This window comes from Acinonyx jubatus, chromosome B2, assembly GCF_027475565.1.
Source record: "Acinonyx jubatus isolate Ajub_Pintada_27869175 chromosome B2, VMU_Ajub_asm_v1.0, whole genome shotgun sequence".
Taxonomy (NCBI): domain Eukaryota; kingdom Metazoa; phylum Chordata; class Mammalia; order Carnivora; family Felidae; genus Acinonyx; species Acinonyx jubatus.
The window spans coordinates 52,490,261-52,504,078 of record NC_069385.1 but is presented as its reverse complement, the minus strand read 5'-3'; the positions used below and the strand labels follow the sequence as shown (position 1 = coordinate 52,504,078).

At 39.5% G+C, this 13,818-nt stretch overlaps 1 protein-coding gene across 3 annotated transcripts in view; it reads left to right on the top strand.

Moving 5' to 3' along the window:
- Positions 1-13,818, top strand: part of FIG4 (FIG4 phosphoinositide 5-phosphatase) — a 152,551-nt gene that overhangs the window by 43,061 nt on the left and 95,672 nt on the right. For all 3 annotated transcript variants that reach the window (XM_053222386.1, XM_015065351.3, XM_015065352.3), the window contains exons 8-15: positions 213-313; positions 1,778-1,940; positions 2,377-2,474; positions 6,603-6,736; positions 8,412-8,528; positions 10,805-10,850; positions 11,516-11,664; positions 12,600-12,766. In XM_053222386.1, coding sequence (XP_053078361.1) covers positions 213-313; positions 1,778-1,940; positions 2,377-2,474; positions 6,603-6,736; positions 8,412-8,528; positions 10,805-10,850; positions 11,516-11,664; positions 12,600-12,766 — 975 coding nt within the window. The remainder of the gene's footprint in view (positions 1-212; positions 314-1,777; positions 1,941-2,376; positions 2,475-6,602; positions 6,737-8,411; positions 8,529-10,804; positions 10,851-11,515; positions 11,665-12,599; positions 12,767-13,818) is intronic.

The window sequence follows — 13,818 nt, the reverse complement described above, 5'->3', positions numbered from 1 at the left end:
TCCTTAGGTAGGCCTGTTTTTGCTTTAATACCTGCATAACTTGGAGGAACCGTTAGACCCAATGCTATTTCTATTCTTGGGTGGAGCTTTTTGGTTTTGTTTAACCTTCTGGACAAGATATGTTTAAATGCATATTGAAGGTATAATGATTCTCTTGGTTTGGTGTGACCGTTCGGTATGAATGCTCTGACAGCTTTAACTCGATTTCTAAGAGCTGTTGATCTATGGACGACCAGTCTATGTCACTCTAATAGCTAGAAGATCCAGTAAGTTTGCCGGGACCCGCTTTCTCAAGAGAGGCGCAAACTGTGAGGTAAGATGGAGAAGCAACAGTGCTGTTGACATTTTCACCTTTCACATCTGCTTTGCTTTCAGAGGAAGCAAAGTGGAATTCTAGAAGATGGCATTTGTTAGTTTGGGACATGATCAAGAGAATAATTAATTCCCCAGAGTATCTGAAACTTGGGAAATATGACTAATATATACAGATGTTCTGGAAAATCAGCTATCTTAGAGCAAGTTATGCAATGCCTTGAGGAGTTGTGACAAGTCTAACGTTGTGGACAATGAGCCATTTCAGTAATATATGACAAAATGTAGTGCATATTTAGTGTAAAGACTAAAATAGCAAAGCTCCTCCATCTGAGGAATAAGTGGAGGGGAGCACTTGCTGGAAATGCATCTTTTTTAAAAATATTTTTTAATGTTTATTCATTTTTGAGAGAAAGACACACAGAGTGTGAGTGGGGGAGGAGCAGAGACAGAGGGAGACACAGAATCCGAGGCAGGCTCCAAGCTCTGAGCTGTCAGCACAGAGCCGGATATGGGGCCCGAGCCCACGAATTGGGAGATCATGACCTGAGCTGAAGTCCGCACTTAACTAACTGAGCCACCCAGGTGCCCCGGAAATGCCTCCCTGATGAGAAGACAAAGTAGAGCAAGGCATGGAAACCCTTAATTCCACTCCCTCTGCTTTAGGTTGGCTCAAGGGAGGCTCCTTATTCAGCTCACCCCTGAGAAATAACCACAACAGAAATTCCGTCCTGCCATCAGTCATGTAATCCCCTCTGAGTGTTTCATCTCCATTTGCAGTAGACAGCTTGAGTCTTATGCAGATGTGTGTTTGAGTAGACAGATTGAGTGAGACACTGGGCTTTAATCCGGGGCAAAAATAGCAACATTGTTCTTAAAATTATATCAACACAATGAAAATATTTATAACTGGTGCTCTAAGAAAAATTGGAATTTTGCTATGTCACTTACTTTTGAATATTTTAAGGATAATCAAACAGACATGAAAATTATTCTTCGTCATATCCTTATATACTTTTACAAGTAAAGCGAACTCAAGAACTTTTTTTTTTTGCTTCATTTGAATCTCACTGTTTTGTCCCTTCCATTCCTCCCCGGTCTTCAGAACTAAAGTTTTATATTCTGCTAGTCTTGCTGACCTCCAGTATAATTTCATGTAATTGTTTTCCTTTTCTGTCCCTCTCTGCCATTTATATCACTCAGGCTGTTCTCTGTCTGCTACTTGTATTATTAGCTATTTAATTTGATTTTTTCCTAGTCTATTCTCGGCTATTTTTAATTGCCTTTTTTGTTGTTGCATTTTAATGGCTTTCCTTTTCTAATGTGCACATTGAATATTGATCAACATTTACCTCTTTAAAATGTTCTAAAATGGGAATTATAATTTCATTATATACTTGGAAATTTGTTCCATTAAAAAATTCTGAGAACATAAAATATCTTTAAATGCCACCTTTCTTTCCAGGGAGATGTTGCAAATGAAGTGGAGACTGAACAAATACTCTGCGATGCTTCTGTGATGTCTTTTACTGCAGGGAGTTATTCTTCTTATGTACAAGTCAGAGGATCAGTGCCTTTATACTGGTCTCAGGACATTTCAACTATGATGCCTAAACCACCTATTACGTGTACGTGGAACAATCTTTTTAATAGTAACCCTTTTTTTAACCCACAGTTAGAGATGACGAACAGAAATCTCATAAATTCTTAGATTTTAACCAAGTTTTGCTACTGGAAGGTAGAGAATTTAGAAGAAGGACATCTGTTATTTTATTCAATAACTTTATAAGTTTTCTTTAATTTTGGCTGCTAGTAAATTGTATTTTACTTCAGAAATGTAAGAATCAGTCAAATTCAATAAATACGTGTAGAAGGAGGGTCTGATAAGCTCAAGAGGAATTTGGGAAGTGAAACTACTATATTAATTGAATTAATTAATTGAAACTACTAGTTGTATTGCATTTTTTAAACATTAAAAAACAAAACCAAGCCCTATGCGTCTTTATTCTTGCTTTATAATTTTTATTTTGGTATTTATTTATTCATCCTTTTTATCCCCCTCAGTGGATCAGGCAGATCCATTTGCACATGTGGCTGCCCTTCACTTTGACCAGATGCTTCAAAGGTTTGGCTCCCCCATCATCATCTTGAATTTAGTGAAGGTATGGCGTGCTCATCTGTTTGCTTAGGAAATTCAGTCACACCAGAAAAATCTTTCCTTGGCACAAAGGGGTTTAACAAGCTTGCTTTATAGACTTTCTGTGTTGTGACAGAGCACTGTGTCTGATTGTCGAAGGCATTGTCCTTTGGCCTTAGATTCTGTGTGGCCTCTTCCCTGGGTAACTGGGAGAATCAGCAGTATGTCTTCAAGGGAAGAGGGTGGTGCTGTCTGTCCGTCTTCTGAGTTTCCAGGACAGATTGGAGAAGGAAGCATGGAGATCACACAGTCACAGGCTAGTCTTGATACACCCCATTCCCTAGACAATCCAGAGATCTCTTAGGAAAGCTAATATGTAGTAGTAAGGTCTAAAGGCTAGATTCAGAAATTGGGGTACTACTGTGGTTCAAGAACCAGGTGGACAAAGTGGTGGCATGGCCTTACAGTTCTGTGTTTCCTTGTGAGAGGTGTCTGGGCAACATACCTCGTGTATATAAGTAGGCACTCAGGTCATTAGCCTACGATGGAGAGCAGGGAGAGCAGGTAATAAATTGTATCTATATCTGTTGCATTGAAAGAATCTCAGTCCACAGCCACGAAGACACCGAAAGCATGAAGAGCAAGGGTTTTGTTATGGTCACAGCAGTGGCCAACAACTTAGTAGTGTCTGAGGTTATTCTGAGAGGTTGATTAAGAAATGTTAATTTAATCGACACCAAGGAATCCTGTGTCCATTTAGTTCATTATTTAACAAGTATTCTTGAAGGTTTCCTTTGTGCCAAGGCAGTCACAGAAACAATTCCTGCCTTCACAGAGCTAGTAGTCTAATGGAGGAGATGGTGAAGTAATGCAGAGGTACCGAGACAGGCTAAACGGTGCTATGAGAGCTTATAATGGAAGAGAAGTTTCCCCCAAGGAGATGATGAGTCAGCACAGACTGAAGGAAGAGGCATTAACTAGGCCAAGAAGAGAGGGAGTAATATTCAACTCAGAACAGCAGGTACCACGGCCCTGGGTCAGATATGGTACCTTTGAGGAAGGGAAGGCCTTATGGCAGGGGCCTTGCTGATGAGGACCAGAGAGCCTGTTGTGAGACGAGGCTGAAGAGGTAGTTCTGGCCAGACCATGCAGAGCATTGTAGGGTGTGTTGATGAGTGTGGTCTTTATCCTGGGAGTGTAATGGAAAACCATTGAAGGTTTTGCATGATTGCGAGGATTGTGGTCTGATTTATATTTTGAAAAGGTCATCCTGACCTCAACAAAGGGAACATGTAGATTGGCACAAGGTTAAAGAATATGTTGGAAGACCACATAGGAGGTTATTCTAATTATCCAGAAAAGGGGTGACCCTGGTTTAAACCAGGGTGGTATGGTAGAGCTGAGGAGAAGTGTATGGAAGCAGTAGACTCGGTGATGGGCTAGATTTGAGATGAGGGAGAGGGAGATGTCAGGTTTGCTCCCTGGGCTTCTGGTTACTCAGGTGGATGGATGGTGATGCCATTCACCAAAATAGGGAACGCTGGCTCTTCTTCATGGTATACAAAGTCCGTACAATATGGTTAGAAGCTATGGCTAAATGGACATTCAGTCTATGATGTTTGAAGTAATTCTGTATTCAATATGCAGATTCAAAAATAACATCCGATACATGTGATTGTAAAGTGTGCTTACCCAGGTTTCTCAAATGTACATTTATTAACAAAACATATTTGTTAATATTTAAAGGTTAATCAGGGGACTTAAAAAATTGTACTGGTTCATCATTCCATTGTCCTAAAAATCCTGGCAATAATTAGAGATAAGTAGAAAATAGTTTGGAGATTAAGTCGCTATTTTGTGGAATAGAAAAAAGTTTTTTGTTGTTTTTGCCATTAGTTATTTTATTCATACGTTAAAAGAAGATGTTTATTCAGTTCACTTGGGAAAAGTACTAATTTGTGATTAGAGTCAAAGAATGCATTTGTGTGTATTGAATGATACTGAAGGATATTCACTTTTTTTTTAAAGTTTATTTATTTATTTAGAGAGAGAAAAAGAGCGTGTGCACAGGGGAGGGGCAGAGAGAGAGAGGGGGAGAGAGAATCCCAAGCAGGTTCTGCACTGTCAGCACAGAACCCGATGTGGGGTTCAATCCCATGAACCCATGAGATCATGACCTGAGCTGAAATCAAGAGTCAGCCACCCAGGCACCCCAGGATGTTCACTCTTTATTCTGCCTCTGTATGAAGTCACTAAAATGTAATGCTTTTCTTGATTTCTTTTCTTTTTTATCCTGTGTTGTAATCCCACCCCTACCCCACCTTCCCTAGTTGTGGAAGTTTGAGATGCTGGTTGACATTTTGTAGCAATCCATGCACGGTCAGTACCACTACTGGGGAATCAATAGGAAGTCAACCTGGAATCAAGCACTGAACGTGTTTAGTCTGGGGCCGTGGGTGACAGGCAGTGGGGGAGTCTCTGACTTCTTGAAGTGATACTTAAAATCACTTGCATTTGTGACGTTTTCATCTGGTTGTAATAGGACTCTGCGACCCAAAGGAGGTTGACTAAACCCACTACCACTAATCCATGATGGACAGACAAGGCATAAAGCAGATTCTTTTTACGTGGAGATGATCTAAGGTTGATTAAATAACCTTTTCTCTCCCTCTCATAAAATGTCAGATTTGATCAAAAAATTTCAGAAAGGTTTTGTTTCCCTAGTTGATTCAAAGTGCTTTTGAGAAAAATTCCAGATACATAATTTAATTTTCTCGGATGTAAACAGCTAAATACATGTTCATCCTAAACTGATTTAACACTGTTCTTAATCAACTCTTTTCTAATTCCTCCATTTGACTTATTCAGCTGTGCAGAAGAGATACCCTTTTTGTTTCCACAGTGGCTATCTAATTACATTCATGACAATTAATAACTAATACCATGACTGAAAACAGCAGAGACCCATTTTGATGCCAGCGATAGTGCCTCAACACCATGTTGGTGTCACTGTCACTGAATTGTTTTTCTTCGTTTCTAAGTGAAGTCCTGATCAGGATAACAATAAAAATGGCTGATTGTTATTAATAGTTCTCACAGACAGTTACTCTGATAAGAGATTATTGTGTTTTATCTCTTTTAAACCTCACATTATCGCTGTAAGGGAGATACTATTGTTACCCCATTTTATAGATGAAGAAATAGAGGCCCTGGAAAGGTGAGAACCTTGCCCAAGGCGATGTGGCTAGCAGGCAGCTGAGCCAGCATTCTAGCCACAGAGCTGTACTGGAACACACTAGCCTCTCTCCTTTTTTTTAAAAAAAATTTTTAATGTTTATTTTTTAGGAGAGAGAGAGAGAGAGACAGAGAGAGAGAGCAAGTGGGAGAGGGGCAGAGAGAGAGAGAGGGAGACACAGCATCTGAAGCAGGCTCCAGGCTCTGAGCTGTCAGCACAGAGCCTGACGTGGGGCTCGAACCCATGAACCGCGAGATCACGACCTGAGCTGAAGTCGGATGCTTAACCGATTGAGCCCCCCAGGCGCCCCTGCATTAATGTCTCTTAAATGAGAGGCATGTAATATGTAAGGAGGTACAGCAGGCAGGGAGGCAGAAGGTAAGATTTGATCCATGAACACCTCTCAACTTCAGTTCAACCACAGTGTTGAAAGGGGAGAAAGTGCCTCGCTTGGCTACCTCACAGGGTGTTTAAGAGTCAAATTTAGAAACACATGTAGGCTGCAAAACACTCTCAGCCAGTTTAGAGATTATCCATCCAGACCTAGTGGATTTCTGTCTTGTCCTTAGCGGGCTGGAGTTCAGGGTTTCGTTCTTTTGGTCCTTGGGGAGTTCTTTTCTGACAGAGTGGGGTGTGGAGGGTCGAGACGAGGCCTGGGAGGGTGAACCGAGCTTCTTGAAGCTGCAGGAGGTTATTAAAAAGAAATCTCATCTCCTTGAATTTTTGAAGCTAATTATCTGTTGACTTCAATGAAGTATTTATTTCTTTGAATTTATATTATTTTTATTTTAGGCTTTTTTTTTTCCAGTATATTTAAGACTTAGGCTTCTTGCCTTAGCTGAAAAGTAAAAATGTTGAAAGTCTCTTCCTCTGACTTAAGGTAACTAGAACCCTGAAAATGTTTCATTTTTGATAAAGGAACGAGAGAAAAGAAAGCATGAGAGAATTCTGAGTGAAGAACTTGTAGCTGCTGTGACGTACCTCAACCAGTTTTTGCCTCCTGAGCACACCATTATTTATATTCCTTGGGATATGGCCAAGTACACCAAGAGGTGAGTAGATGTCCATATGTTTGGTTCTGATATTTTCCTTTTCTTGTGACATAAAGTAGCCGGAAGCTGCTCTCCATGGTAAAGTAAACGTTCTCTTTTAATTTCCTTCATGAACCCACTGAGGGGCTGTTTTGGTGCTGATGTATAATTTGAGTGCTTAAATTAATTGACCAAACTCTTTTCTTTGCCCACCACCGATACCACCTGCACATTCTCTTTTAAGTAACTAGTCACTTCAGGACATCTCTGCTCCACGCTTTCCCTTACAGCCATTAGTTTCACTGTGCCCTGTTTCATCTTGTCCCCATTTGGTCACCTTCTCAGATACCACTTTTGGCAGATCTGGCTTGTGGATGAACCTGTAGTGACTCCTGACTGTTCATAGGCAATCCAAACTCTTAGTGTAGTGTTAAAGCCCCATTCCAGAATGTAGTAACTTTTTCTTTATACCCGGGCTGTTCTCTTCCTAGAAGATGAAACTGCATGCCCAGCCTCCAGGGTGGTAGCCAGGATCCCATTCCTGAGCCTTTTCTTCTGTGGTTTGACCCCCACCTCCCTGGGGTGCATTCCTACCTCTCCTTTACCTGTCAAGGACCTGACTCAAAACTCTGGTCATCCAAGGAACTTTCTTTCCTTAACCTTACATTGTCCTTTTACTCATTTACTAGGCGTTCATATTAACACTAAGTTCATTCTGAGGTGTTGTTCATTTTTTTAATGTTACCGTATTGTTTTGTACTTTAACTCATTGTACTTTTTTCTAACTCATTTCGTGTGGTTAGATACCCATGCGCGCGCGCACACACACACACACACACACACACACAAATACGCACACATTTTCCTAGAGTCTAAGACTGATCACAGGTTGGCACCATTCATATTTATTTTCCAGTGTTTTCTTCCCCTGCCACCCGCACTGTGCATTGTATTCTGCTCACATTTTATGAATGCGTATTGACTTGACTGATTTGACTCTTAAGTAGTGAAAGGCTTTGGGAGAAGCTCTCCTGGGGATGTAATGTGCCAAGATTAAGGCTTGCCAAGAGTTGATACAGGCCCTTCATGTCTCTTGCACCAAATCTTGCTAGTTATTGAACACACATTATATTGCAGAAATTAATTGTTACAATGTTCCTGTTGAATGCAAACCGGACATTTTAAAACTTAAATCCCAGGATCCACATAAGAGTGAAAACATATGGTATCTGCCTTTCTCTTTATGACTTACTTCACGTAGCACAACACTCTCCAGATCCATCCACATTGCTACAAAAGGCCATATTTCATTCTTTCTCATTGCCAAGTAGTATTCCATTGTGTATATAAACCACAATTTCTTTATCCATTCATCAGTTGACAGAAGACCATGGGAGAGGGGAAGAAAAAAAAAAAGTTAGGGAGGGAGCCAAACCATAAGAGACTCTTAAAAACTGAGAACAAACTGAGGGTTGATGGGGGGGTGGGAGGGAGGGGAGGGTGGGTGATGGGTATTGAGGAGGGCACCTGTTGGGATGAGCACTGGGTGTTGTATGGAAACCAATTTGACAATAAATTTCATATTTAAAGAAAACCTTAAATCCCTGTCATTACTGTAGACTTTATTTGCTTCTGATGTAAAGATAAGTATACATTAGACTTGTCTCACTTTTCTCATTCTTCCTTCTCTCCTCAGCAAGCTGTGTAATGTTCTTGATCGACTGAATGTGATTGCAGAAAGTGTGGTGAAGAAAACTGGGTTCTTTGTAAACCGCCCTGATTCTTACTGTAGCATTTTGCGGCCAGATGAAAAGTATGTATGGTGTAAAAACTTAAATCAAGAATTTTGCTCTTGTGGATAAAAATATTGTAAATATGAGCAGTTTGTATTACTTGAAAGAGGGATGAATTTATTTCTTTGGGGAGACAAGACAAGCTGCTCATGTGATTGTGGAATGAACTTTCACTATCAGCATGGGATTTCCTCTGGCGGTTGTATAGACTTCTGATGGAAGCCACAGAATATCTCTTATTCATGGAATAAACATTACATCAGATGTTGCTGCCAAGTAAAATTTTCTGCAATGAATTCTATTTTTCAGCATTAAGGGCAGGAATTTTTTTCCATAGACTAAATACATTTATGAAATGTAAATTTTTTCCTATGACATTTTTATGAAAATCATGTTTATCACTGTATTATAGTTATTGTTCACAAACCTTTCTTCATTACTACTTTGTGAGCTTCTTCAGATCAAGGATCCTGTTTTATGTGTCTTTTAATGAACTAATGTTATACCTTCCCAGCATTTTATTTTCAGCTAACAAAGTTAATTATAATGGTAAAAACCAAAAAACCGCACAGAGCGAAAACCAACTGTCGTGTGTATATCTTTAGAAATCATCCTTTTCTGGGGCGCCTGGGTGGCTCAGTCAGTTAAGTGTCCAACTTTGGCTTAGGTCATGATCTCACAGTTCGTGAGTGAGTTTGAACCCCGTGTTGGGCTCTGTGCTGACAGCTCAGATCCTGCAGCCTACTTCCAATTCTGTGTGTGTGTCTCTCTCTCTCTGTCCCTCCCCGGTCACACTCTGTCTCTCTGTGTCTGTCTCTCTCTCCCTCAAAAATAAATAGACAAATAATAAAAGAAAGCATCCTTTTGTTATAGTTTGAATTTTGGGATATCTGTGACGGTGGTCCTTAAGACCATCCCCAGGATCCTTGATTCATGAGGAAACATCTAAGCATTCAGCATATTGTTGTACTCATGGCTGTGATTTATTAATGTCAAAAGATACAAAGCAAAATTCGCAAAGGGAAAAGGCATATGTGGCAAAGTCTGGAGGAAATAGGTGAAACTTTCAAAGTTCTCTCTTAATGGAGTCGCACAGAACATGCTTAACTCCCCCTGCAACCTGTTGTCACAGCATGTGTGAAATGTTGCCAATCAGAGAAGATTATTAAATACTCAGCGTCAGGGTGTTTTATTGGAGGCTGGTCCCCTAGACAGCTTTGCTTGACACATACCAAAATTCCTGACTCCCTTAAGGAAAGAGGTTGTTCAGCAAAACCATATTGTCTCTACAGACAGTTTAGGTACAGTGAGGCACTCTTGTCTGTCGGGGAATGGGAACACAAGTTCCCAGATGCCAGCCAAGGACCAACTGTGTTAGCAGGCCTTTCTGAGGAAAGCAGTCAGACCTGTTAACTCTTTTCTGTACTGCACCTTCTTTTAAATAATTAAAATATCTTGGGGGTCCCCGGGTGGCTCAGTTGGTGAAATGTCCGACTCTTGGTTTTGACTCAGGTTACAATCTCATGGTTTCATGAGTTTTAGCCCCACGTCCGGGCTCAACAGTGTAGAGCCTGCTTGGGACTCTCTCTCTCTACCTCTCTCTCTCTGCCCCTCCCCCCGTCACACTGTCTCTGTCTCTCTCAAACTTAAAATTGTTTTTTAAATAATTAAAATATCTTAAGAAATTAAAATGCTTTAAGTAATTAAAATATTTTAAATAATTAAAATAAAATAGCAATTTCATTATATAGTACTTAGAACATACCCCCAGGCATTCATTAGCACATGGAGAAAATAAGAAGGAGGGAAAATAATAAGGAAGTCTGCAAAAACAACCAAAGGTATGCAACAAAACTCCATGAAATAAAGCTAGAGGAGGTGGAGAATCTTAACACTGAGGGAAGGAGGATAAGGCTTGGAAGATTTTATTAGAAAGATCCCCTGCAATTACTATTCATGTCTGTAGAGACCAAAGAGGAAATAGGCTTAAATTAATGCAACAGGGATTTTGGTTGAACATAGGTGATAAATGCCTGAGTTGTGCGACACTGGGGCAAGTTAAGTTGCTTCTTTCCTGGGTTTCCCTGTGTTCTCCGTGAGGAGGGAGAGCGTGGATAGCATTCCATCTTGGTTATTTGCATATTCACTTTCCAGAAAGAATGAAAGTAAGCAGAATCAGCTGGTCATTCTGGTGCATTCAGCCCTATTACTTTGATTCTTTATAAAGAGCTAGTACCAAAAATGAATATAGATTATGCTATTAAAATTTTTTTAAAGCATCTATTTTTAAACACAGGTGGAATGAACTAGGAGGATGTGTGATTCCCACTGGTCGCCTGCAGGTATAGATATTATATTAATAGTGAATAGAATCTGTATTCGCAGTGCATGATGTTTTCTGAAAGTAGTTGTGGAGAGAGATATACTTCTTATTTAATGCCAAATTATTAATCAGGATTTTTAAAAGCCTTACTGCTAGTGTTTAACTCTTACAAATGATGTGCAACTAAAATAATAATGGCCTGTGGATTTTTTCTTAAACATTATAATTTTTATTATTGGAAATTGAAACATAAACAAATGGGAAAAGAATAAATTCGAATCACTTTGGAAAATGACCCAGATACAATCACCATATATATTAATCATGCTTTAATAAAAATAAGGCCCCAACCACTGAATATTTGGTTTCTACAATAAAAGAGATCTATCAGGGAAAAAGCAACATATTTTACTAATCGGTACATGTGGAAAATGTTAGTTATCTGTTTTATCTTAAACTCAAAAAGAAAATTCAAATATAGACTAGAAGGTATAGCAATGCCATTGCAGCAATATTAAGTGAGCAGCAAATGTAACCTTTTATAATGTTCTTCATTATTTGTGCAGGAATAATACCCTGCCTACAGCTTTTCTTCTGTTTTTTAAGAAAAGAAATCTAAAGTGGTATAGAAGCAGTTTTGGTCACTGAATAATGGTTGGAAAATCTTAAGGTATTTCTCTTTAGACTGGTGTTCTTCGAACCAACTGTGTGGACTGTTTAGACCGCACCAACACGGCACAGTTTATGGTGGGAAAATGTGCTTTGGCTTATCAGCTGTACTCCTTGGGACTGATCGACAAGCCTAATCTACAGTTTGATACAGATGCAGTTAGGTAAATCTTCTTTTCTGCCTTTTGAGTGCTGGTAATGACAGAAAGCAAAACTGATTAGTAATAAGGAATTCTATGAACTTGTTTCTTCATTTAGCTTCTCAAAAATTATGTTGCTAAAACTATTCAAATTAATTCTGTAATAAATATTTTTATTAAAGACCTGTGTGTTATTGCCATGGTTTTTATTTTTTGTTGGTGTTAATTATCAGTAAACACTATGCTCTTTAGATAAATCCAAACTGCTTTAGATAAATACAGACTAGTGGTTTTAAAAAAAAATAAATTCAGACTGCATTAGAAAGAAAAAGTAATGTGACTTCGTACATTTGGAATTAAAAATATAAGGCATATAAAAGATTGATTCTTCATTAAGGATTACTGTGTCTTCACTGCCCATTGGATCCATGGCACTGCGTGAAGTGCTGTTTCTTGAAAATACAATGATGGTTGTTATCGGTCATCTGATGGAGTCATAAAGGCTCTGTTGAGCAAAGAGATCAGCTTCCAAATGGCCAAATCCACAGATACCGCTGCACTGAAAATCTTAACAGGCACGTGAAGAAATACGAGTTTCAAACATGTTTTTAGGAAAGAATATGGTTTGTCTGTCCCAGAAAGGCAGAAAATTCTGTTGTGGGAGATAAATTGATCTGAAAAATCAATTAGAAAGATGAAAAATGTTAGAAGTCTTTCAATAAGGTTAGAACCACCGTGGTCTGGCTTTGGTGGGTTACGTTTTTGGTGCCCTTACTTCCTTTTCAGTGTTTTCTTTGATTTTGTTACTTTTTAGATTATTACTATAGTGTATATTTTGCACGTACGTTTATCATCAAGAGTCTACTTGAAAGGCTTTTAGGAATTCAAAGGTGGCTAAGTGAAGAGCGTGTGTAACGCTTTCAGTAAAATTTTTTAATGTTTGTTTTTCTTTGGTTTAGGTTATTTGAGGAACTCTATGAAGATCATGGGGATACCCTGTCCCTTCAGTATGGTGGTTCTCAACTTGTTCACCGTGTCAAAACCTACAGAAAGATAGCACCATGGACCCAGCACTCAAAAGACATCATGCAGACCCTGTCTAGATATTACAGCAATGCTTTTTCAGGTAATTCTGGAATAATAAGCATTTCTACAACTTTACCTGATGTGCATTTTTCTTCTTATGCATTTTCCTTTTTTAAGCAATCTGGCTAAGTGAAATCAAAATTAAACATTTTGAAAGTTTAAATAAAATAGAATCTCACTTTGAAGGTGCTCAACAATAGATTTGTTGTCTCACAGTTCTGGAGGCTAGAAGTCCAAAATCAGGGTATGAGCAGGGCCGTGCTCCTTCTCCCTGAAGGCTCCAGGGGAGAATCCTAACTTGCTTCTTAGCTTCTGATGATTGCTGGTGATCCGTGGCTTGCAAGTACGGCACTTTAATTTCTGCCTCTGACTTTGCCTGACATTTTCCCCTTGTGTCTGTGTCTTCATGGCACTTTCCCTGTGAGTCCCTCTCTTCATGTAAGGACATTAGTCATAGTGGATTATGGGCTGCCCTACTCTAGAGTGACTGTGTCTTTTTTTTTTTTTTAATTTTTTTAATGTTTATTTTTGAGAGAGAGACAGAGTGTGAGTGGGGGAGGGGCAGAGAGAGAGGGAGACACAGAATCCAAAGCAGGCTCCAGGCTCTGAGCTGTCAGCACAGAGCCCCACGCGGGGCTCGAACTCACAAGCCATGAGATCATGACCTGAGCCAAAGAAGGTCACTTAACCAACTGAGCCACCTAGGTGCCCCTAGAGTGACTGCATCTTAACTGGATCATATCTGCAAAGACTCAACTTCCGAATAAGGTCACATTCACAGGCCCCAGGGCTTACGACTTTACCATATCTTTTGGGGGGACACATTTCAACCTGTAACACTCGTGTAAGTAGTGTGCCAATATGTTCCTATCTCTCTGGGGGTGGGTTACCATGGAAAAGGTTGAAAACTGTTCTGATGGAAAGAGAGCATCCACTCTTCTGTACTCTGTTATCATTGTCCCTATGATGGGAATGATTATTGATATATAAGGACCAAGTAAAGTGTTTTTTAATAAGACTGGGGGACAGAGAGAATGAATGTGTAGCTGTACATTATTTAAAAAGCAAGGAGTACTATTAGAAGATAGAAAA